Below are 26313 nucleotides of genomic sequence, written 5' to 3'. Positions count from 1 at the left end.
AAATAAAAGTCCTCACTGCAATAATACACTATTAAATCATTTAACCATTGAAACTACTCATCTATTTAACTGTTCAACCATTCCCACTGTCAGTTATCATCAACTATGCCTCCAGTCAACTACATGAGACCTCCATGTACCTAGCAACCAACATAGCAACCATTAAAATTAAGCGTTTATGACCGTTTCCATAGCAACCAACATGATTTTACTACAGTAACTTCTTTATTCCTGATAGTGGCAGCCATGGATACCCTATTAACAAATGTTTCAAAATAAAAGTCCTCAGTAGCAAGTTAGCTAGTTAGCATGGTTAGCATAGTTAGCATTGTTAGCATTTTTAGCATAACTGCTAAAAATGATTAGATAAGTTAGCTAATCAACCTGGTTAGCATTGTTAGCATAGTTAGCATTTTAAACATTTCTGTTAGAAATCATTAGTTAAGTTAGCTGATCAACCTGGTTAGCATTGTTAACATAGTTAGCATTGTTAACATTTTTACCATAACTGTTAGAAATCATTAGCTAAGTAAACCAATCAACCTGGTTATCATTGTTAACATAGTTAACATTTTAACATACCTTTTAGAAATCATTAGTTAAGTTACAACTGGAATGTTTAAGCTTTAAACTGTCTACCTTCACACATCAACTCTCTTTAAACTATGCAATCACCATCTTTACCCTAGCTACACCTTAGTAGCCATATCTACATAATCTATCTATACATTTTTTCATTTTCATGCACTGGTAATTCCTTGGAATTGCATTTCTAGTTATTATTATTATTATTATTAATAATAATAATAATAATTATTATTATTATTATTATTATTACTAGGTTACCATACTTATAATATTATTAATACTATTTACATAGTATTTTTCATGCATTTTTTAGCACACAGTGCTAAAAACAACAAAACATTCAGAAACACTAATTTAAATAGGTTAACATTATTTAAATACATTGTACAGTACCCTGTGCCATTTATGTACAGTGCAGAATTAATATTTAATGTATAAAATAATATTTCTCAGTTGTTTTAGATGGGCCTTATTGGTATGTTCACTGCTCACTGTGTGTACTGTATGTGTGCATTCACTAACCACAGATGGCTACAATGCAGAGAAACAATGATCTAAAATACAGTTACACATGTAGTTACACGACCAAGTATGGTGAGACAAAATAAAACATGGCACTTTTCTAGCAGATAAGAAGGATAACTATAATGTGTGGCGGAATAGCACATGAGAGCACTTCGGCTCGGCGCAGTAATATCCTAAAATCCAAAAGTGCTGATATTGCTGCGCCGAGTCAAAGTGCTCCCAAGTGTTATTACGCCATACAGTATAGTTATCCTTCTTACTCGCTTAGAAAAGCGCCACATTTTATTTTGTCTCGCCATACTTGGTCGTGTAACTACTCGTGTAGCTGTATTTTAATAGGGAAAGCGTGGAGGTGTTTCGTCGCTTCTAACTTCATCTCTGTTTGGATCCGAGTGAACGAACTGGGCTAGCTAAGTGTTATCAAAGTAGTACCGCTCACCAGAGCCTTTGAGTGCACGCATTGAAACGTGAGAGGTATGTATCAACTCATCTTAATGAAAGGAATAACGTATTTTATTATGAAAACACGGTGGAGTGTTCCTTTAATCTATTTTCTTTCCATGACTTTATGTACGGAGGCTGCAAACCTAATCTTATAAACCTAATGGGTAATGATACTTTTCTATTCTATTCTACATTAGGTGTGACAGGAAGTACTAAACAAGCTACATCCCCCTGATTTGAACACTATGGTTTGTTTAGCACTGGTAGCGTCTCGGGCAGTAAGTAGGTTAAGTAGGCTGTTGTGTAATGGTTCACAGTCCCATCCCAACTCATGCCAGGGAAGTTTAAGAGGTCAGTTGCACTGGGACAGTGGAATTCAAAGACGAGCCGGCCGGGTGAGAGTCAGACCAGCCTACTACAACAGCACTGAGGGAGACTAGCATGGAACTGACATATGGAAACAGAGATGTATGATGCCATTCTTTTAACATCACCCCACATACAGATACATGCACACACACACACTCACACACTCACACACTCACACACGCACACACACACACACACACACACACTTTCTCTCTCTCTCTCTCACACACACACACACACACACACACACACACACACACACACACACACACACACACACACACACACACATGCACACACCAGTCGTCCAGTTATTCATCTAGTGCAGAGAGCGTGGTGAACTTGACATAGTGGCGTGGGGCTTGTGGTGCCTTCATTAGAGTGTGAGTGTTGAATGTTAACCAGTGGTGTGAAAAACAACACACACACACACACACACACACACACACACACACACACACACACACACACACACCTCCTATATATTACTTACTATCTATCCATATATATTATTATGCATTAAGAATTCTTACATGTCTATACAATATTATGCATTGACAATTCTTACATGCGCGTGCGCACACACCACATTTTATCCATATATATTGTTATATATTGAAAATTCTTACATGACGTTAAACATTTCACTGAAAAAAAACAAGATGAACCCTAGGGGGCACTGTTCCTTACTGATGTGCCCAGCTTCGCAATTGTGTCACATAAATAAATCTGTTCTGTTTGTGTGATTGGTTTTCTTCTCCCTCTGAAGGGTTCTCGCACTATTACAGTACCTGCTGCTGTGCATCTACAGGCTTGTATGGGAAGCCACATGTTAGGTAATATGCCAGCACAAATGCTGAATGACTGGTGTTCACACACACACACACACTCACACACACTCACACTCACACATACACTCACACATACTCACATGCACACATATCCATGCACACTTGTGCACATATGCACGCATACACACACACACAAACACACACACACTCACACACACTCACATGCACACACATACTGTACAATCGTGCACATACGCATTTGCACACACACACACACACACACACACACACACACACACACACACACACACACACAGAGATAAACCCTTCCTGCTGACTAGACCTATGACGAAAAGTAAACATGTCCTTGTGAGGAACATCTTGGCTTGGAGTGAGATTGAGTTCTTTCTATTGTAAGGAAATCACAAACTAAATTTCCTCTACGTTCCGATAGCTTTGCTAAATAAAGGAGAACTATTTGGACACTTCCAGTGTTTTTGTGATGTTTCCGGTCTAGAGACACAGGCCTTCACCCTAGTTTATATCACAAGGTTATTATTTTTTCCAAGTCTGACGTTAGACCACGGATTTTCAACCGATAGTGACCCAGAGACCACTATTCTGACAGAGGCAGCCTGATGACTACTGCTGTACTGTAAGTAGTGTGGTAAACAGATTTGTTGCGGATTGATATGAAAGACGTGAACTACAGGCACAAAACCCGTTGCCATTGACACCGGTCATAAATTAGATCTTGCAGACCTCCGAACGTTTGGAGGGCCCATTCATGTGAATGGAATTCTCTGCATCACTCTGAAGAGCCGTGTGATAATGTTATCTAAAGCATAGTCAGGGACTATGTAATGCCTTTAAAGACTACCAATTGAAAACCCTTGGGTTAGACAATGCAAATATAGGGCCGTAGCAGTTCTGGGATCCCACACCACTCCACACATGGGCCAAGCCAACGATGACACAGGGTTGAGTCCAACCTGAGGTCATTTCTGAACCCTCCCCGTCTATTTCTCCCATTCACTTCCAGATACGTCTTTATAAGAAATGCATTTTATGAAATAAATAAAAATATGTTAAAAAGACGAAAAAGTCTAGGGTGCTCAGGAAGTCCAGTACAGGTATGCGAAGGTGCTCTTTGCGGTCAGGAATTCAATTGAAGGTAGAAAAAAGGCACTCTTCAAAAATATATTTAAAAGCCTTTATTTAACGGGCTATTTCATGGTAGAAAGTTAAAAACATAGGGAGAAGCAACCCACGTGTAGCGGCATTGCAGTCTTCTTAAGAAAAAAAATCCTCCTGATCCAGTGGCTCACATTCAGAAAATAATCTGAGGGTCTTGGTGGGGAACAGGGGCATCACATGATCATGGCATCTGTTGCTTTGTGTTCATTATGACCTACTGTATGATGATATTCAAGATGCTGTTCAAATTGAGCTATTTTGGGACGAAACAGACACACACACATAACACACACACACACACACACACACACACACACACACACACACACACACACACACACACACACACACACACACACACACACACACATACATTCAATGCCCAAGCCTAGGATACATACAACCAGCCCGCACTCATGGCATGCAGCTGGTGTGGTATGAGCATGCAGCTGGGTTGACAGAGTGTGTGTGTGTGTGTGTGTGTGTGTGTGTGTGTGTGTGTGTGTCAGGGCCAGGGGTTCACTGAATCACTGAATTGAATCACAGCTTCTCTAGAAATTGATGATGCTATTATCGATCTTGACCTGTATTCTTAAAGCATTTTATCCTACCACCGAGAGTACTACTAAAACGTTTTAAACTAAGGGTTTTCTCTTAAAAATCTATTCACAAAACTGCTAAGACCGATTTTTAGAATGAAAAAAGGAAAGCTCATGAGATAAGAGATCAGTTTCTATGGTCAAGTCCCATACATGGACGTGCTTGCAGTAACCACAGTGATGGGCCAATGAGAGACAGGTCTGCAGGTGAATAGGTAGGCTACATGACTACTGCAAAACACAATAAATTGATAAATAAATACATACATACATAGATATGGTGACGTGCTACAAATGAAACAGTAAACGAATACACTAGAGGTCTTGGCAGCATTTTTTAAAATGCAACTATATAATGACACATATGTATTGCCCGGAAGTAAATTTGTATACTTAACAACAAAACGAAACACTTTACAATTTACAATTCCACAATGAATGGTTTTGGTTGATGGCGGTGGTGTTTTTATACCCTCCAAAAGCAGCACGTTTATTCCCTTACAATTTGTGAAAGTGCCTGTGCATGTTCATTTCAAAGCATCACAACATGGGATGGAACCATCTTCTGATTTCCGAGCTTTTGTGAATTGGTGTCAGTGAGTTAGGCTAGACTTACATGCTATGCTAAGTGCTGAAATGCTTTGTGTCTTGCTCTTAGTTATAAAATTGGCAGAGCTAAAATTGTGATTGACATGATCTTTATTGTTAGGAGTATATCCTAAATCTGTTACATTTAGTGTTAATATTCTTTGTGAATATGGGCTGTCTTCTTTGTGTTTCGGCCTCCATCTCTCTCTCTCTCTCTCTCTCTCTCTCTCTCTCTCTTGCACATAAACGTATAGGCTACTCTCATTCTCTGTGCCTCTCCCCATCAAACACACACACACACACACACACACACACACACACACACACACACACACACACACACACACTAAGACAGTCAGACAGACAAACACACACACACACACACACAGAGAGAGAGAGAGAGAGAGACTGACTGACAGACAGACCGACACACAGTTCTCTGAAGCTGCGCTGCTTTAATTGGCTGTACAGTGGGGTGGAGGGGAGGTTAAGCTGATTAGTTGGCTGAGGGTGATTCGCTGCGGGCCGAGTTTCCGGTATCTTCTGTTGACACAGTGATATAGTCTAGACATGGGCAGTCCCCTCAGTGCCTCAACATATGGCTGACACCTCACAATATCAATATGTGAAACTCATCCACAGTTTATTACCACATGTCGTTTATTTAAAGAATCTGGATTACTAAATACATGCCACGGAAACATGAATGGGACTGGTACTTTAGGCAGATTTTATTTGAAGAAGCCGAGTGATGCAAAATTGTAACATATATAAAATTATATAATTGTATCAGTTGAATCAGTTGAAGAGATACACCCATGAATTAAATACATAGGATGAAGCATACGTAGAATAAAAGACATGTTGATAAATAGCAGCCTACTACTGAAATAGGTGACAACCTCTAACATAGCCTACATTCATGAATATACTGTATATACACTAATGCCCATCAACACATAGGCACATAAGAGAGAGAGAGAGAGGGAAAGAGAGAGAGAGAGAGAGAGATTTACTACTGTCACAAGACTGGGCAGGGCCTTAAGCTGTGTGCAAATCAGTGGGATTACTGAAGCCTGCCTCAGTCTGTCACCCTGCCTCCTCTGCCTGTCCTGTACTCCATGCTTTCGCTCTCTAACCAGCAGGAATGACTGCACTCTAACCAAGGAGAATGCCAGACAAGAAACCCAAAGGTAAGGAAAAGTGAAGACTGTTTTATCCTGTCAACTCTAAGTGAAAGGAGAATTAGTCCTCTATGAGTTGAAGATGTTGAGGGAGGGGTGTTTAATCCTGTATGGGGATAGTCCTAGTTGTGCTTTGGTTGGCAATTTGAGAGGGTACAAGTGAGAGCTCTTCAAGCTGTGTTTTGATTCTATCCTTGGATCTTAGCACTAAACATCTCTTTTGAAAGTTAAAATAACCAGTAACAGTCTATTTAACTGACCACATTAAATCACTTTGACTTTGACTTAAATTATTTTGTTCTGTGCAGAGGAGCGCATATCTTAAAACTTGTTTACTACAATAAATCTAATGTCATATTATTGTCGATGCAAAGGTTCACTTTCTCTGCCGTTCTCTTTCACTGTGACAGGGCGCTGGGCACTTGATTATCAATTTGGCCAGCAATCGGCAACAGGTGCATTCCCCGTGCGCCTGCCATAGTTGTGGTGCATGTGTTAAATTCTGGCGTAGGGTGACGCTCCGGGTCAACCTCTAGCACGCCTTGACCCAAAATCGACATCAGCTGCTCACTTAAATATCGGACTTACAGCGATTTACCGGGGGAAACTGTTCCCAGAACACCTATATATCTTAAAAAGTTGAAAATCAAGTGCTTGACCTTTCGATACAGTGGTGCGTTGCGGGTAATAACCGTGAAGGGAACACGCAGCTGTTATAGTGGCGGTACGCATTGTTGAACACACACTCCAAAAATACTCCACGGACGGGCGTTGGCCCTGGTGCCTGGCTGCTTTGCATAGCCTGGGTTACTCTAACGGGAGTTCAGTCGTGGCTGATGTTGAGGAGTTCAGTGTCGTTGATTAACATGTAGCAGATTGGTCTTAGTGAAGATGATAACGTTACATTTGGCAAATTCTCTGAGATTTGGATAGCATCTCTATGTGAGTACACTTGCTTATGATCTTAATAACTCGCTGGTGGTGTTCTTTTGCCTCATCATGCATACCTTTGGCGATGCCCACTTCAATTTTTCCTAATACTAATTCCCATAGGCATATTATCACACTGATCATAATTTTGAGAAATTAAGTTTGGTCTTTCAGATGATATTGTCAGTGGTTACCAGGGGAATTATCTAAAGCTAACATTTTAGGTGGGCATTAGAGATGGGGCTAGAAAATGATCATGTCACAGTGATCTTAGATTCATATTAATCTTAACTTCATAAATTACATTCAAAGACTTTGAGGGGAAGGGAGGGAGGGTGCTTTAAACATAACTTAAGCCTGGGTGAGCACATACCCACTTTGCTTGAATTGGACACAACTTCACTGGTGATTAATATTTATACACCAGTTCTAGAATATCCTCGTTGGTGGAACGCACTACCTGTTCCTACTACTAGAGTAGGGACATCCCTCTCCATCTTCAAAAATCGTCTGCAAACCCTGATCCAGACAATTGCCCTCATTGATGCACTTATTACACTCACTGATGCACTTATTGTGGTTTTTGTTTATCATTGTAAAATTGTTGATATAATTGCTCTTAAAAGCTTAAAAATGTTTACCATGTTGTAAGTCGCTTTGGATAAAAAGCGTCAACCAAATGTAATGTAATGTAATTCTTTTCTCCACTTGGGTGGTCAGTGTAATGTTTGGAGGTATTTAGTGCTGCGTTCAGTGTTCCCCCCACCAGTAGAGTCTCAGAAAGGTATTTCACACTGAGGTTAGTTATGATCACGGGACAGGAGGCATCCTGCCCTACTGAGTCTATTGGGACCATCCCTTTCTCAGCTGGTGATGTCAGTGTGAATGCCATGCTCTAGCACTGCTAGGAGAGGTACAAACGCACACCAAAGTTGAGGTGCAGACGGCTTGGTATAAAGCGTAGTTAGGGAGAGAGATGCCGCACACTCCGAGTTATGAGTAATTTTTTTAATAAAGCGGTAAGGTTTCGGCCTTTATGGCCTTATTCAGATTGAAGCACTGGTGCCAGCACTATTCAAATGATACAGATGTCAGTAACCCCAGGAGCTATGAAATATCAGGAGTAAAAAAACGGAATATTGTAGCTATGAAATATCAGGAGTGAAAAGCGGAATACTGCAGCTATGTTTGCTTGTCTGTCAGACAAAAGCTTGTGAATGTGATTGTAAGAAAAATGCATTGCGACAATCACATGTTTTTCTGTCGTCGTTTACTTTCATCATGCCATTTTCCTTCAGGTAATTATCAGTGAGGATCCCCGTGTGGCCCCCACTTACACACACACACACACACACACACACACACACACACACACACATTCATACAGAAAGAGAGAAACACACACACATACTGTACACGCACACACAGCCTGGGTGAGCTCAGTTGGCTCACACACACACACACACACACACACACACACACACACACACACACACACACCCCTACACACCTGTTTGCCATGGAGGTGTGTGAGGACATGCTGGACAGGGAGCTGACCCTGACTGTGCTGCTGCCCGGAGGCACAGAGGAGACGGCCACTGTACATGGGAGGTGAGTCACGGAGAGGACTCCCCCCATCTCCAACATAAACAAACAAATACTTGTTGCTGGTCCACTTCAGTTTAAGGGTCTTAAAATGCACACAGGCTGAGTTTTATTTTCTTTTTCTTAATTTGACATACAGTAATCCAGTCAGTGTCTTGCATGTGGATTTCCAGAGCCCATTCCAAATGTTACTCACAGTGTTCATATGGAATCTTTATAACATACCAATGCAAATTGGCACCAAGCCTTGGCCATCAATATGTGTGAATGTGAATGTGAATGTGAATGTGAATGTGAATATGTATGTGTATGTGCACGAATACACCATGTAGCAGAAGTTGCTTGTTAAGTGCTTTGGTGAAAAGTACTATACAAATGCAGTCCGTTTACCACTGACCATTTATTTTACCCAAATGTACTATATACAGTACATACTACATGTGAATATGTTGGAGAAATGGTGCTGTGGCTGGGTGTCCCTAGTGTGATACCCAACATCTAGACTCCCTGTCATTTTAGATAGCATTGTCTGCTAAATCCTGCTCTCTTCACATGTTTTTACCCAATTAGAACGTATTTAGTGGCCAGTATTCATGGTTAAGCGGGTGAGTATTCTCTTCAAGCTGATTTATTTTGTCTGATATTATGTCTTCCATTGTTGTTTTGTTACTCTAGTAAACCAGTGATGGATGTACTGGTCACACTCTGTGGCGAGTATCACCTGAACCCCTCCGAGCACATCATGGAGCTGGTGTCGCCCAATCAGAATCACATCAAGTTCAAGCCCAACTCTCTGATTGGCTCCCTGGAGGCTGAGCAGGTGGTCCTAAGGCACCGAGGAGAGGACGAAAGGACCAAGAGGAAAGGCCCCTACATGCCAGAGGTGGGAAAGTTGGAGAGTTGGAGGGCTTGAGAGAGAACTTCAGTTAAAAATGTATGCGTGTGGCCTTCCAGGCATTTGTGCCCCAGGCGACAGCCTGTGTTGCCTAGCTACTCAAGATAGAACCAAAACAGGCTGCAGTTCAGCATGATCAGAGATGCTATGTGTTTTCTGCTTGAGGTCATCCTCTGGCTTTGAGAGATGTGTGTGTGTGTGTGTGTGTGTGTGTGTGTGTGTGTGTGTGTGTGTGTGTGTGTGTGTGTGTGTGTGTGTGTGTGTGTCTTTCTCTGTCTCTCAAGTGTCTGGGGCTTTACATGGTTTCCAGCTTGAACTCCGTTCCCTATGGGAGGATGGGAAGATGGGAGCAGGATGCATTGATGCATTGAGCAAAAACCCTCTCCAACCCCTTGAGCAGGGACTATACAAGTTCTCCACTGGAAGAGCTAGGCACTAACAAAACCGGCTTTTAGTTAAACTGTAGGCAACGTTTTGATAACCTTTGGCTAACTGAGCCTACAGTACCTAAAACATTCACTTATACAAGCAAGTAGTAGAATATTGTTACATTGGCCACATGGTTAGATGCTAAAATGGGTTTAAGTTACACATCAACATACTGTATACTGTAAGGCTGGATACTTGCGGTCGTTTGAGTAAACTCCATCTTGTTATATCAGTCACTGCAACACCGTGCATTAATCATAAGTTCTCATAGATTGTTTTTAGGTGTTTTTGCAACATTAGCATACTGTAGATGATTGTGACTTAGGCTACTACAACTTCAGCAAGGCCTGACTAGCCTTCGAGCACCAACTTCACAATATCACCGGGGCTACTCCTGCCTGCCTGATGGGTGATAGGGCCGAGTGAGAGGCCTGTAGCCTGTAGTTTTCTCACTTCCTAAATTTACCCCCAATTGAAATGAGACTTATTTGGAGGTTTACTACCTAACCAAGTTTGATACTAAACTATGTGAAATATTAGGTGCGACATAAACTAATTGAAAAGTACGGTACGTTGTTTTGGATAACTGTCTTATGACTGGTGATTTCTTCACTGTTTTCTTGTTACGCTTGCAGATTTCTCTGCAGAGCTTTCCCCACAGCTTTAGCTTGTATACTTTACAACACTCCTCAATCGGTCAGTCTGCTTTTGCATGAGCATGATTGTGAGGCTGGAGACTTTCTGTTTGTCAGTGCCACTGACCCGGTGGCACAAACTCACGTGACTGTGTTTTTTTCCGTTCGCAGGCGCTAGGGGGAAGCGAGACAGCCATCGTTAACCCTGAAATAAGTCAAATAACCATTCCAATGACTCCGAAGCTGATCTTCCTAAATTTACCCCCAATTGAAATGAGGCTTATTTGGAGGTTTACTACCAAACCAAGTTCGATACTAAACTGTGTGAAATATTAGGTGCGACATAAACGAATTGAAAAGTATGGTACGTTGTTAAAGTTGTTATCAACGTTGTTATCAACGTTGTTAAAGTTGTTATCAACGTTGTTATCAACGTTGTTAAAGCTGAAAAACTTGCATGGTGCACCTTTAACGTGTCCTCCCTCTCTTCATGTCCCAGGTGTCGGTGCGTCTGATGATCTTCTACAGGCGAGTGCACCGGGCGGTGGTGCGCGTGAGCCCCAAAGTGCCTCTGAGCGAGCTGCTCCCCGCCATCTGTGACAAGTGCGAGTACGACCCCGAGACCACCCTCCTCTTCCTCAACAGCCAATCGGAGGAGCCGCTGGACCTCACTAAATCACTCAATGACCATGGGATCAGGGAGGTGTTCGCCAAGGACACGAAAGGTGTGTGTGTGTGTGTGTGTGTGTGTGTGTGTGTCTACTGTATAGGTGTATGTATTTGAATGGGTGTGTTTGTGTGTGTGTGTGTGTGTGCGTGTGTGTGGGGTTGGGGGGGTGTGTGGTGTATGTATTTCATTGTTAAATGTGTGTGCGTGCGTGTGTGTGCCGTGTGTAGTATCACGTTGTGTGGTCATTTGTGTGTGTCTATATACCTCTGTGTGTGTGTGTGTGTGTGTGTGTGTGTGTGTGTGTGTATGGTTGTATGTACAGTATTTAAATGTCAAGTGTGTTTGTGTGTGTGTGTGTGTGTGTGTGTATGGTTGTATGTATTTAAATGTCAAGTGTGTTTGTGTTTGTGTGTGTGTGTGTGTGTGTGTGTGTGTGTGTGTGTGCGCGTGCGTGTGTGTGTTGATTTTCTTGCCGTGTTCTCACCATACACACAAAGCCCCACGCTCCATCTAATACACCTTGGCATGTACAGTACAGCATTGCATTGTAATGGGCTGGAACAGTACTGCTGTCTAAAGACACCTCATGTCCTCTTCAGTGGCGATGTTGTATCCAATCACAGTGACTGGCATGTTGTTCTCTATCACACACAGTCATTAACCTCCCGGAGCCCGTGGCTACCACTCCAGACAGTGAGGGTAAGTCTCTATTGTGCGCAAGCAGTCTTTATTGCCGTACACTGTGCCATCATGTGCAATGATTGTGTGTGAATATTGTTTTAGTCATCTGTGTGTGAGTTGCACATGGCTCGTTAGTGAGCATGAACTCTCCCATGTTTCTGTGCTGATTTGTTGATGTGAATGAACATTTAGGTGTGCAGGGCCGGTTTGTTGGTGTGAATGAACATGTGCTCAGGGCTGGTTTGTTGGTGTGAATGAACATGCCCATATACAGTGCAGTTTGTTGGTGTGAACGAACGTGCCCGTGTACAGTGCAGTTTGTTGGTGTGAACGAACGTGCCCGTGTACAGTGCAGTTTGTTGGTGTGAATGAACATGCCCTTAATTAGCTCAGTTTGTCAGTTCTATTTCTGTTCCCCTCCAATTAGCCTCCAAGGAAAATAAAGTCCCGCCTGCCAAAGACAAGAGTGAGAAGGGGAAGGAGAACAAGAGCTTCTTCAGTTTCTTTAGAATAGCTAAGAAGAAAACAGAAAAGGTGAGTAAGTGGATGCATCTGTCCTGGTGTGCATTGATCTGGGATATTAAGCCATTATTGGACATTCAAATTCAGGCAACATTGGTTCACTCACTCACTCACTCACTCACTCACTTACTTGACACTCAAATCTATCCCTTTCTGTCTGGTTGAATGAATGATTTTATGATTGATTCATTGTGCAGCCTGTCCCAATTCTTCAGCTCACTCACCAGTTAGTCCCCTCCCCACTTACTTCTGTCTACTGCTCTGTATGTAGCCTTTGGAATACATGTAGCATGTAATGTTTGCAGTATGCATATATGAACAATGCAGAAATGAGAAATGCAGAACATTAAACCACATATTGGAATATTGGACATAATGCACTATTCCACTTTCTTGCAGTGGTTGATATCATCTGTCTGTCTCTGTCTCTGTCTCTGTGTCTGCCTTTCTTTCATCAATCCATCAATCTGTCTGTCTATCTATCTGTCCATGCATCTGTCCATCAGGACGTGTCTGCGAGCGCCCCGACCTCCCCTCTGCTCCATAAGCAGCGCACTCTCAGCCTGAGCTTCCTGACCTCGCGCTGCAGCACGCTGCCCTCGGAGAAGTCCAAGAAGAGGCGCGCGCCGCTGCCGCCCCTGCTGGCCTCCCAGAGCTTCCCCGCCGACCTCAACACCAGCCAGCCCGCGCTCGCCGCCGACCACTCTGGGAAAGAGGCGAGTGGGGGAATATGTGGACTCTCTGTTTCTTACACTACTACCGGAACTACATGTGTTTCAAGTGCATTGCATTTTCAAGTGTTGTTATTATTATTTTCAGTGTATGTTTTTAAGTCATTATAATTAGTGTGTGTGTGTGTGTGTGTGTGTGTGTGTGTGTGTGTGTGTGTGTGTGTGTGTGTGTGTGTGTGTGTGTGTGTGTGTGTGTGTGTGTGTGTGTGTGTGTGTGTGTGTGTGTGTGTGTGTGTGTGTGTGTGTGTGTGTGTGTGTGTGTGTGTGTGTGTGTGTGTGTGTCTGTGTGTGTGTGTGTCTGTGTGTCTGTGTGTCTGTGTGTGTCTCCAGACCACACTCAGTCACAGCTCCTCCAGTGAGTCTTCCCTGAAGAGAACCAAGCGGCGAGCCCCGCCTCCCCCTGCCCTCCCCCCGCCTCCCAGCCCCCCGCCAGACGACGACACCCCAGAGGACCACGCCCCTAAAGGTGAGTCGCCTCAAACCGAGGGGTACTTTCACATCTCGCTCGTTTGGCCAATTAGAACGTGGATCGTTTCTCCACAAAGATACATTTGTTTAGGTATGTGTAAACACAGCAACCACACTGTCTATTGGAACATACAAATGGATCAAGACTTTGTAGAGGAATTTTTCCCGACATGCTTCCTGTCCAGTCGCACTCTACAGTGGAACCTTCCATCTGGAACATCTGTCAATGTCGAAGCAATAATCAGACCAATTTCAGAGTAGTTAAAATTGTGTTTGGAGTTTCGTTTAGTTTTGTCCCACTCTAAATGTTGCGTTGTGAACACAAAACATACCCAGGGACAAGCTCAATATTTGTGTTGATTTAGCCCATGATCTGGACCATAATAAGTTTGAAAACACCCTACATGTCCACCAGCGGTATATTTGAACTGCTTATCTTACTGTAGGTCAGTCTCATCCAGGTCACATCCCAGGTCCGTCTGTCCCAGTATCAGCGCTTAATCCAAGCTTGAGCACTTGCCATGTGGCCCAACATGAAAAAATGTGGCCTGTTTCTTAAAGGTGCACGCCTTGATTGTAAGCAACTACATTTTCCTCATGTTCCTATGTTCTCTGTGTGTCATGATAAAAAAAGGCTCTGGTCCAGAAGGCTACAGTATATTACAGAGCAAGTTTACCATCTTGTTCATGTAGCTTAAGGAGTTTAGTTTGGAGGTAGTTAGGAACTTAGGAGTTAGTTAGTTCACTGATCTCTGGAGTGACACTAGATCAAGCATACGGCTAATTGCATTCTTTTGAGATTGGTGATTACTCAAGTTACCTGGAAACCATGCTTCCTAGTACATGCCTCTGGCTGTGTAAATGGGTGACAAACACTACACTATTCTGGTCAATCAGTGCACTGTTTCAGGTCTGTTGAGGCTTGCTGTTGAGCTCAAATTTAGCTGCAATACTCTGCTGAAAAAATATTATTATTATTCTCAGGGCCTTTGAGTTGTCTGGTACAGTATGTCTGTGCTGAATGTCTTGTTTGGTGTTGTACTCACAAGTAAATGGAGAACAAAGACATTTTTTATACACTGGCAGCAGCAAATCATTTGACAGCCAGGACAGAAAAGTTTCCCAAGTTTACCCCAGTCAAGTAATCAGCCTTCCACTCACTATGTCACAAGAACATATTTTTATATCGTATATCTTACGGTAAATTCCTCTCATACAAACATCATTTCAATCTGACACACCCTGATCATTTCCTGTTTGAACCAGAAGACCTTCTCTTCCCCCCTCACATAGGGGATACTGCTGTAGATAAGGGCCTGACATGGTAATTACAGTTTTCAGGAGTTATCTTAAGGGCTGTTAACATCAAGAATGATAACTATAATGGATGAACCTAACTTTGCGCTAATAATCTGAATGACAACGTCCACTCATAAACTATAATGATAACAACATGAGGAACAATGTCTTTCTGGATCACTTTCAGAACAGTTTTATGAACGATAAAAAACCTCATAGCTATTACATTTTCACATTTACTATCACATTCATCAACACAAGAAGAGACTCTCGTTATCATTGGTCAGTGTGGACGCTCACATCGTCATAGTTACATTTATCTTTATTGTTATCGTTCCGAGTGCGATCAGGCATTTACTCCCTCAGCTTAGACCTGCTCCGATTATGTAATCAGTTTACAAGTAGAAATCTTCCTGATAATGATGACTGGATGATGACTGATTGGAATGTAATACACGTTCACACATTCAAGCAGTCACTGTATGTTGTCCATTACAAGTCTTGCTGATCTGCCATGCAGTGGGAGCTGTAACATTGTGCCTGGGGTGTCTTATAGATGATATCCAGGCCAGCTGATGCTAAATTCAGTTTCCGTCCTCTGTGACAGACAGAGAAGGTATCACCATAGAGTCAAAGCACTGTCGGGTTGTCCTGCCTAGATCTGTGCCTCGTAAATCACACTTAACCCCACCCCCACCCCCTCACCCCCCTCCTCTTCTCTCCTCGGTCTAGACCCAGAGTGTCCAGCAGCGGGCGAATGAGAGAGGGTTTTGAGGTGCCTCCCTCGTCCTCCCCTTCTCTGCTCCCCACACCTTCCCTTGACCCGCTGCTCTTCCTTCTCCTCCTCTTCCTCCGCTTGTCCTCCTCTCCTGTGGTGCTTCGTGGGATGCCTCCTCTTCCTCCTCCTCCTCCTCCTCCCGTGGTGCTCCCGCTCTCCTGCTGTGTCAGCGTCATTGTCCCATCACGTCACAGCTGTGTGTCATATGGTGTCTGTGTCTATTTGCTCTTTTATTCATCATCAGTGCTATGATGTGTTTTGTTTTATTACTCTTATGCGTATGTATGTGCGTCATGTCAACGTCAATGTTTGTTGTTTCGGTGTCAGTTTGTCCCCCCCCCCCTCCCGCCCTTGATACTTTTGCATTTGTGTTTGTTTTGTTTTATCATTTCGTCTGTGTAAATCCTCACTTTTGGATATTGTAAATATATCTATCTCTCTTTCATAGTGTCACAAGCTTGCTTTAGCATAATATGATATCTAGAATATTGGAATAGGCAGAACACCAACCAGAGATGTATTCAAGTTTACAATGGCATCTTTGATTCCATAGCAAAAATGCTGAATATGATGCATTGGCCTTTGTATGGTGCGTTGCTTTGTAGCACATGGTAATGATTATAAAAGTCCTGATGAACCCTGTTGTATTGTGGCAGGATGACGAACTATATATCCAGAGACCATGATGCACACATGTTTCAGTAGTTCAATTGTAGCATGCAAAGAGAGATAATAGAATTCCATTGCTTCCTTGCACACTTGAGATGAGATGACCATACCATATACTGGGCCAATTGTGCCTTAGTCTGGCAAACAGCCAATTAAATCGCTTCTTTACATTTGTGCCTAACAGTATCACACTACTTGATTTAGTTTATTTTATACACACGCATAAATTGTACTTGGGCACATATATCACAAAGCTAAGTGCTTAGTTATTGACTTTATTGTGTTTGTTTTTGTGTCTGTGTATATTCTCTGTTTGGTCTAAAATGGGATTATAATTCCTCCTGACCTATTCCGTATCATCCTGTTTCTAATTTATATGCAGCATTTTCTCTGTGAGACATGTTCTTTTGCCAAATTAATTTTTAAATGTTTTAAGTTTTCATGTGACTAATGTCAAACTGTCTTAATTACCGCAATTTCGATTAGACCAAATTTGAATAAATCAATTACCCTCACAGTATGGAAGCGTTGTTCCACTTTCTAGTGTTTTTATGGTAAGAAAATAGACCAATAAAGATAAATAAATGCAGTTAAACAAATAAATACCACATGCTGTGACAAGAGGGGCCAAGGGGGCTTATTACAGATTTATGGTTTTGGACAAAAGCACAGTGGACTTATCAAGTTTGGGTGAGCATTATGCATGACACATACTCATGTATTGTGTGTGTGTGTGTGTGTGTGTGCGTGCGTGCACAGCAGAACCCATTCTGCCATTGCAAAAGAGTTTCAGAGCGTGGCAATGGCATTGGCGCTTCCTACTGTATGTGCAAGAGCCTTGAGACATGTAAGGTGCTCCTATAGGAAGCTCCAATCTCAGGGTTTGTATGCAGGCACAGAGCATTCCAGACATGCTCTTCATATCTCAGAAAAAAAGCTGTCTAGCGAAGGCAAATCTTCTGTCTGGTAAAGACTACAATCATCAGTGTGTGTGTGTGTGTGTGTGTGTGTGTGTGTGTGTGTGTGTGTGTGTGTGTGTGTGTGTGTGTGTGTGTGTGTGTGTGTGTGTGTGTGTGTGTGTGTGTGTGTGTGTGTGTGTGTGTGTGTGTGTGTGTGTGTGTGTGTGTGTGTGTGTGTGTGTGTGTGTGTGTGTGTGTGTGTGTGTGTGTGTGTGTGTGTGTGTGTGTGTGTGTGTGTGTGTGAGAGTGCGTGCGTGCGTTTTGTACAGATTATGGTTGGTATACTGCATAACAAAGAAATGTCCTGTTCATACTCCACATAACCTTTATGCTTTGGTTCTGTGCTTTAGCTCCTGCCCACACTAAACTAAGTAAATATCAATATGTATAATTATTTCTCCGTTTAGCCCTTACGTCCACAATAAAACGGCATATTCCGGCGACAAATACAAAGCTTTTTGAAAAAAAGTTCTCTGGGATGCATACATCTGAAAACATCGGGTTCGTATTGTAGTGTGGGCAGTGAAAACACAGACATTGCGACGCTTCAGATTTTCAGATTCACTTTTTACTTTCAGATTGCGGTTGCAATCATACTGACAAAATTGAGTGTTCCAGTACCACCAACAACAAACACTTTTTTCTGTTCTAGTGTGGACGCAACACTTTTGAAAAACAATACGAAATTGATTATGTGGACAGAGATCATTTTCACCTCAAATTGTGTGCATTTATATTTACCCTGATGTGGACAGGGCCTTCGCGATAGAGCTGATGCATCTGAAAAAGATTCCCCATCTGCCTTTTGCCAGTCCTGAGGGTTTTGTGTGTGTATGGGTGTGGATGCACATGTGAGGGCAGGCATGCGTATTCGTTTTTTGTTTTTGTTTTGTATGAGTGGAGGTGTTTGTTTCTTTGTTTGTTTGTTGTGTGTATACATCCATGGGTGTTCCTCTGTCCTTCTGCAGACGTCTTGGGTAATTTGGCTCCTGTGAGGGAGGTTCCAGAGGAAACCCTGAATGAAGACCGATCAATAAACTATCCCGTCACAGCGCTTATACACCACGCAGTGAATGGTACAGGGGGCTGTCTGTGTGAAGAACTGCATCACAACGACAAGTATGAGCTCTGAGTTTGTTTTGTTTTGTTTTGTTGTTTGTTTGTTTGTTTGTTTGTTTTTCCTAACAAACTATTATTATTATTATTCCATTTGTCTAAGTTGAATACCCATTGGCCTCTCAGTTCAACTTCTAACAGGGGAGCTACACCAGGCGCGTAACTGAAGCGTTCCGTTCGCAAAACTTATGCTGCAGCAGTTAATAATCACTATAATCAAAAGTAGCTACACCAGACGCGACAGTGGCGCATACATTAAAATAAATAAATGTAAAAAAAAGTAGACCAATGGATTTTATGTGTCGCGAACGGAACGTTTCAGTTACGTGCCTGGTGTAGCTCCCCTGTAAGATCCATAATAGAGTATTAATGCACAGCAACACAATACTGTAAGCATAGCTGTTTATTCCCCTTTTCAACATACTGGGTGTCCATTTAGTGGTAAGGTCAAGGTGCCAGTATGAAAAGAGTCATGTTCCTGTGCACCATAGTGGATTCCAGACGTTTCAGGGGCATGTTCACAATGTCAGAGACACCAGGTTAAGTCAGTAGATCATCGAAGTGATTTATGAAAATGTTATTTTAAGGTAAAAACAAAAGTACCACATAGAGTTGCTTTGAATAAACTAAGCAAACACAACTAATCTAGATGTTGATGATGCTTACTTCCATGTAAGCATCAAAGCAAATGTACGTGAACTGTCTCTTTACAAAACATACTTACAAGCAAAATCGTCATAATAACCCCTCTTGGTTTCCACTCAGGCCCCGTGAAGAGTGCTCAGTGTGTGTGGAGTGTGAGTCCAGGAAGTCCGAGTGTGACGGACCCACACCCGGTGGTCAGCCGGAGGAGCCAGCGGAGTCCGCAGCTTCGCCCTCTCGCCGGACGCCGTCGGCCGGCTCCAGCAGTCACAACAGCCCCAGCTGGGTGGGCGCGGGCTCGTCGTCCGGGCGAAAGCTGCGGAGCAGCGGGAGCATCGGGAGCGGCCTGACCACCTTCACCGTCATCCCCAGACTGAGGGACAGGGAGAGGCAGCACAGGAGCTACCAGCTGGAGAAGCAGCGCTCTTTGGACTGTCCAGGGTACCATGCAGAACAGGTAGAGCCAAGCAGCAGGTCCACAGGAAATGTACGTGAAGGAAGTGCCTCAGAATCAGCAGGTAAGAAGATATACTGTATGAGTGCTGAAGAATGCTCTTGTTTCCCCAGTAAATAGATAGATAGATAGATAGATAGATAGATAGATACTTTATTGATCCTCAAGGGGAAATTCAAGACCATTCAGTACCACCTGGGAAACAACTTCATAGTGAAATGGTTCATCAAGATGTCTGGTGTCTTTCATATGGTCAGAGGCACATGCAGTGGGGGGACTAAGTATTTGACCCCGTGCTAAAGTTGACTAAAAAGAGGAATATAAAATCATCTTTTGATTATTGATCTTAATGCCTTAAATGCCAAAAATGTAGTACAAATCCAACCATTAAGGACACCAATTTTCTTTGTGATTGAAGAATGTATCGTAAATAGATAAAATGTTCTTCCTTAAATACATGAGGCATAAGTATTTGACCCCTATGTTAAATTCCTATGCATCCTGATAAAGTTCCCTTGGCCTTTGGAATTAAAATAGCCCCACATCATCAAATACCCTTCACCAAAGCTAGAGATTGGCATGGTGTTTTTCCAGTTAGCCTATTAACCTGTTTGATGCTCATTGAGCTCAATGCAAATCAAACAGGCTAATAGGCTACCTGGAATAAACACCATGCCAATCTCTAGCTATGGTGAAGGGTATGTGATGATGTGGGGTCAAATACTTAATCCCCCCACTGTATATGGTTGATCAGTAGAGGATTTTTTTAGCTTGATGAATTTCCTTCCCTCTATTTTTCTTTTCATCATTACATCCGCCAAGGAGGTTATGTTTTCATCAGGGTTTGTTTTTTATGTTTGTCTGTTTGTCTGTTAGCAAGATAACTCAAAAGGTTATGGATGGATTTCCATTACATTTTCAGGGAAGGTCTGAAATGACCCAAGGAAGAAAATATTACATTTTGGTAGTGATCTGTATCACCGTCTGGATCCAGGAGGCGGTTATGTATTCGCCTGGCGGAGGTTTGCGCTCTCTGAGTGCTTTTACTTTATTCATGTTTCTGTCTTCTCCGCTCTGTCTTTTCTGTCCCTCCTTCTTTCTTTCTTTCCTTCCTTCCTTCCCTCCTTCCTTCCATCCATCCATCCATCCAGATAAAAGCAAGGACTGGAGGGCCCCTGCCACCAAACCGAAGCCCATCAGTGGAGTCCCGTTCTGGGCCTCACAGAGGAGCACAGCGGGTCACACCTCCCTCATGCAGGAGCTTCAGAAGAGGGTCCCGGTTCTAGATGGAGAACCACGTCACCGGAACACAGACGGGGCAGAGGAAAAGAGGAAGTGTGATGAGAGGGAGGATCAGGGGGGAAGAAATGTAGAAAGAAAGGAGGAAGAGAAAAAAGAAGAGAGCGCAGATGAGTGGGAGGAGGGGAAGGTGTGTCATGAAGATAGGATGGAACTAGAGAGAGATGAGGTAGAGGTGGAAGTAGAGGAAGAGGAAGAAGACCAGGAAGAGGAGGAAGAAGACAAGGAAGAGGAGGATGAGGAAGAAGGAGAAGAAGATGAGGGATTTGATGGCAGCGAGAAAGAGAGCATTGAGGATGATGTTGTCGAAGATGACGGAGGTGAACAGGAAGAGGAGGAGGAGGGAGAAGAAAAACGAGAAGAGGATGAAGACGAGGGTGAGGAGGAGGAGGAGGAAGAAAAGGAAGACAGCTTCCCCCCACCTCCTCCGCCTGTCCTCTGGAAAGAGAGCACTAAAGAGAGTCAGTACTCCCCTACCGAGGCCCAACACCACCCAGTGGACCTGTCCTCCACCCCTGGGTCCTGTGGCCCGGGGAGGCTGCCCGCGTCCGAGCCCCCGGGGGGGCTGTCTCTCTTCGCCCTGGCTGTTGCCCAGAGGGCCCAGCGCTTCACTCAGGCCTTTAACACCAACCGACGACGGCCTGCTCACCCAGAGAGCCCCTACAGCAACGGTTAGTGTGTGTGTGCGTGTGTGTGTGTGTGTGTGTGTGTTTGAGCTGGGGGTGCACTGGGAATTTAGGAGTGTGTGAACTGGTGAGTGTGTGAAATAAGTGAATAAATGGGAAAAGGTGTTAGTATGGATGATGGTGGACTCAACACAATCATACGTACACATCTGTATATGGAGGAACTTAACTGTTTCAAGTGACAAAAGCAAGTCTGTTCTTCCCATTTTGATTTGCTTAGCAAGTTTCTGTCTCTGACAGGATATGTGTAGAAAAAGGCAGCTAGCCAGAGGAGGATAGACCCACCCAGATTGTAGATCCATCTAGAAATGAACCTGGCTTGTACCCAGCTCAGGAACAGGGTCAAGATAGTCCTGTCCTCAGCTATCTGCATTGGCCATAAATAAAAGGACATCCGACGTCAGTGCTTTTTCACAGTTTCCCATTCATTCCTGTGCCTTACTCCCGAGGCACATTCTTTTCGTAAGGATGTATATGTTACATCTGTTTTATGGTACACAGTTTGTACACTTGATTGTATACATTTTTATGTGCATGTCGGTTGCTTGGAAAAGCAGAAGCCTGCTTCCATTTGATGGAGAAACAAACATCTTGATGGTTCAAGAGGTGAATGTATAGACAATCCATAACAAATTTCTCCTGTTTATAAAATGTCCATTTCCTGCATGTCCGTGACAGCATGTGTGTGTATGAGTTTGTCTCAGACGTGGACGAATTTGTGGTCATAATACAGCAGGGGTAACTAAATGTCATTCTTTGATGATTTGTTAAAAATATCCCCTACAGTAGGCCATTTAACGTCACGTATGCAAGGCACGGCCAAACATTTATATAAGACCTGACCGTGGCAACTGGTCTCTCTGGTAATAGGCTGTGTACCCACTGACCTCTGCTAAGGGGAGGGAACCTGAGGCTGACCTTGCGATGACCTTCCCGCGTTTGTTTATCCGCCTGATATTCCTGAAGAAGCCTTGAATGGAAGTTCAATCAGCAATCAGCAATGACACACTGTCCCTGCCATGAAAAACATGACATGAGACAACGGAGCATGGATGTTTTCACGGTAACCAAACCACCAAACACGGGTGAATTAGGATGGATGTCTCAGTCCTTGTGAGTGGGGAAGGGTATGATGGAAGATGTCTTGGTCTTTTCTAAGTTATTTTCTAGTCTGTAAAATGTACATTCCAAGCTTGCTTATTGCTTACAGTACACTGGTGTATTTATGCTACGTTTTGGTGTGTGGTATTTCTGCATTTTTGGCACACAAACAGATTATTTTTTTACTTTATTGTTTTTTACTGGACTTTATCTGAATCATTTATGTCTCGGTTCTATCACTTGTTTTGCTACTGTGCATAAATAAAGCATTGAAAATACCCTCATATTGTGTTGAAAATATCTTTACATTCAAATGTTATCAAATCAACAACAACATGTAGCCTATGAAATGCCATATTGTAAGAAGGCAATACTTTTGAATAGGTGGACACTTGGATAGGTGGATAGGTGTATTTGGACACAGATTACCCCAACTGTACTACATAAACCATCTTAACATATTCATGTATTTATACATATGTAAATGTTTTGAGTATATATTTTTATCTTTGCATGCATATGTAATTTAAGCATAGTGTGCATGTGACCATAGACAAGTTATATATTTGATCACAAGGTGGCAGTGTTGCACAGCCAGGAAAGCTTTGTGAGCTCTGGAGCCAGAGATGGTTTCCATTAACTGCAGTAGCTCCCTCTTCACACTTTATCGTCACATTTATACAACACGGCCTGCATGTCTTTACCATAACTGTACTGTGTACTGTATACTGTAGGGGTGGTGGGTCCTGTGTATGGGTGTGTCTGTGTGAGTCCACCCATGTGGTGAAAAAATAGGAACGGAAACCCTTGATACAGTACAGTACTTTGCATATCTTGTTTTAGGAGGTCATGCATTATGTGTCAGGTTCACAATAATAATGAATACGTGTAAAAGTAGAATGATGATAACATAATTGAATCAATATTTCAGATTTTAGGGGCTGGTGTCAAAAATATCAAAAGTTATTATATTATAATAGTTAGTTATTGTAATCAAAATAATTATAGTTCTTTTACAATCTACCGTATCTCATTTCAAACCATGGCAACTCTACCTATAAGTTATTAAGATGATGATGAATTATGTTTCTATAACACACATGTCACTAACCTTACACCTACTCTCAATCAATTCGAACAATATTCTTTAATGTGAATTGAATTACAGGAAAATCATCAAGTGGGCCGATGAAACCTGGGCAGTGAAGGGAATGGTCCTCCTGTGTCTGTGCGCAGCTGTTTCTTTTTAATTATTATTATATTTTTAGAGATTCGGACTAGATCCACGATCACACATGATTGTAGGTTTCAAAGCATGCAGGTGTGTGTGTGTGTGTGTGTGTGTGTGTGTTTGCTTCTGTGGACATACACATTTAGATAAAAACACAGTTCATCAGCTGAGGGCACACATGCAATGTGCTCAATTTACTCATTATTCTATTAGCCATACAGTGGACAGTGGATTCTCTCTCCTCTCTCTTCAGCGTCTGTTTCTCCATCCCTCTCTCCTCTCCTCTATCTCTCTACCGCCATCCCTCATCATCCCTCTCTCATCTCCCACAATTTGACTGAGAGAGGCTGCATGCGCCAGGCTGCTGGAGGCATGTGAGGCAGCCGTGGATAACCACGCTGGATAGAAATGGCCGAGAGAGAGGGAAAGAATTTCAGTGAGAGAGAGAGAGAGAGAGAGAGAGAGAGAGAGAGGTGATGGGTCATCTTGACATTGATTCAGATTTGTGCCTACACTCACAAAATCCCTCCAGCAGTATGTAACCGTACAGCAGGTGCACACTGAAAATAAGTCTCCTTTCGCAATACAAATACATAACCTTAACATTTAATAATAGATTCACTAACAGTAAACTTCCCACTGACACACCAACTCACTTTATACAAACGGATATTTTTTTTGTGTGTGTGGAACCGACGGCGTTTGAACAAAGAGAATGCAGTTACACCGACTCATCAATAGGGAGCAGTGGAGCCTCTTGTTTGACAGCCGCTGTCTCTCAGAGTTATTTCCACGGAGAGGTTGAATGACTTTATTAAGGATCTTTGTTAGAAAATGCCCATTGCAATCACCTGCCTTGTGAGTAGTCCTGGAGTGCACTAACCATAACGCACTACACAGCACAGACACATGTTTACACCACCTGGGTGATCCAGGGGGGCAGAGGTAGAAAAGTCCAGCTTCAGAAAGTAAAAGTCCTACCACATATCTGTGAAACAAAAAAACAAACAACAGAAATAACTGTGGTGTTCGTGCGCACAGACCTGAATGGAGAATACACATAATTAGCACAACTCTTCAGCCAGGTAGAACAGCTAATTGATGAGATCACCTGTGTTAAGTGCACAGGTAGAACCAATAGGCCTACATGATTGGGCTTTTACTTTCTGAACCTGGAGTTGGAGTGGGGTGGGGGGGTACATTTAGAGTAAAGTTCCACCAAGTGCTTGCGCTGTTGTGTGTATAGCCTATGTGAGGATGGTGGAGATGAGGGTTATGTCTCTCTCTCTCTCTCTCTCTCTCTCTCTGTGTGTGTATGTGTGTGTGTGTGTGTGTGTGTTTGAGTGCACGCACATGAGTATGTGTGTGCTTGCGTGGTGAACACATAAAAAAGTAAAGCTTTGATTAGTCTCAAATCTTGTTTTAGGTAGTAGAAGGTCATGTCAACTTTAGTGAAGGTTCACAAGAATAATAAATACATTAATATAATATATAACAATAATTGACAATAAGAACGACATCCCTAGCGCCCAGAATCATAAATGTGCAAAAGCGATCCACATTCATAACAAATACATTGATATGATTCATTATAATAATAATAAAATGTATTAAAAAATGAAATCAACAGCAAAAAGAATGGTAAATGCTTCAGGTTTCAAAGGCCTGTATCAAATATGGAAATTGAACCCAGGCCACCTCACCAAATACATCTAATGCATGCAGATCTTCGATAATTAGTAATAGAAAATAATCCAGATCTTTCACAATTAACCCCACCATCACATTTCAATGCAGGGCATCCTAGTCGTAAGTGCTAAATAACTCCATAATGAATTATGTTCTTCAAACACATATGCCACCAATCTTACACATACTCTACCAATCAACTCTTGAAACAACATTCATTAATTGAAAAGGCTTTTTAAATACGTCTTGAACTTGGTGAACCTGGCGAATAACACAGAAGTAATGAAGTAAAACCACTTCTTCATTAAGTCTAGTTGACTCTGTAGTAGAGGACTAAGTGTGGTCCTGACTGGTTGCCCCCTGGGGCCTGCTGCTCACACTGCTGCCAAGTGTGTGTGTGTGTGTGTGTGTGTGTGTTTGTGTGCGTTTGTGTTTGTGTGTGCGCGCGTGAGTGTGTGTGTGTGTGTGTGTGTGTGTGTGTGTGTGTGTGTGTGTCTTTCCTCTCCTGTACTAACCTACCTCCTTCTTCTCTACTTTCT

General features: G+C 42.6%; 1 protein-coding gene across 1 annotated transcript; it reads left to right on the top strand.

Moving 5' to 3' along the window:
• Positions 1–6861: 6861 nt before the first annotated feature.
• On the top strand, positions 6862–23138 carry cobll1a (cordon-bleu WH2 repeat protein-like 1a). The gene is made up of 12 exons (XM_062528627.1): positions 6862–7227; positions 8514–8826; positions 9496–9703; positions 11279–11504; positions 12104–12148; positions 12558–12664; positions 13159–13368; positions 13714–13849; positions 18525–18675; positions 19438–19832; positions 20920–21738; positions 22624–23138. The coding sequence occupies exons 2-12, from the start codon at positions 8735–8737 to the stop codon at positions 22647–22649; spliced, it is 2415 nt and encodes an 804-aa protein (XP_062384611.1). The 5' UTR covers positions 6862–7227; positions 8514–8734; the 3' UTR covers positions 22650–23138.
• The last annotated feature ends 3175 nt before the right edge of the window (positions 23139–26313 follow it).

Source organism: Sardina pilchardus, chromosome 23 (genome assembly GCF_963854185.1).
Source record: "Sardina pilchardus chromosome 23, fSarPil1.1, whole genome shotgun sequence".
Taxonomy (NCBI): domain Eukaryota; kingdom Metazoa; phylum Chordata; class Actinopteri; order Clupeiformes; family Clupeidae; genus Sardina; species Sardina pilchardus.
This window is presented reverse-complemented; position numbering and strand designations above follow the sequence as displayed.

Coding starts and splice junctions, on each gene's coding strand:
- cobll1a (XM_062528627.1), top strand. CDS start 8,735: ATGGAGGTGTGTGAGGACATGCTGGACAGGGAGCTGACCCTGACTGTG. Junction 9,704..11,278: donor AAGGCCCCTACATGCCAGAG/GTGGGAAAGTTG, acceptor TTCATGTCCCAG/GTGTCGGTGCGTCTGATGAT. Junction 12,149..12,557: donor TACCACTCCAGACAGTGAGG/GTAAGTCTCTAT, acceptor CCCTCCAATTAG/CCTCCAAGGAAAATAAAGTC.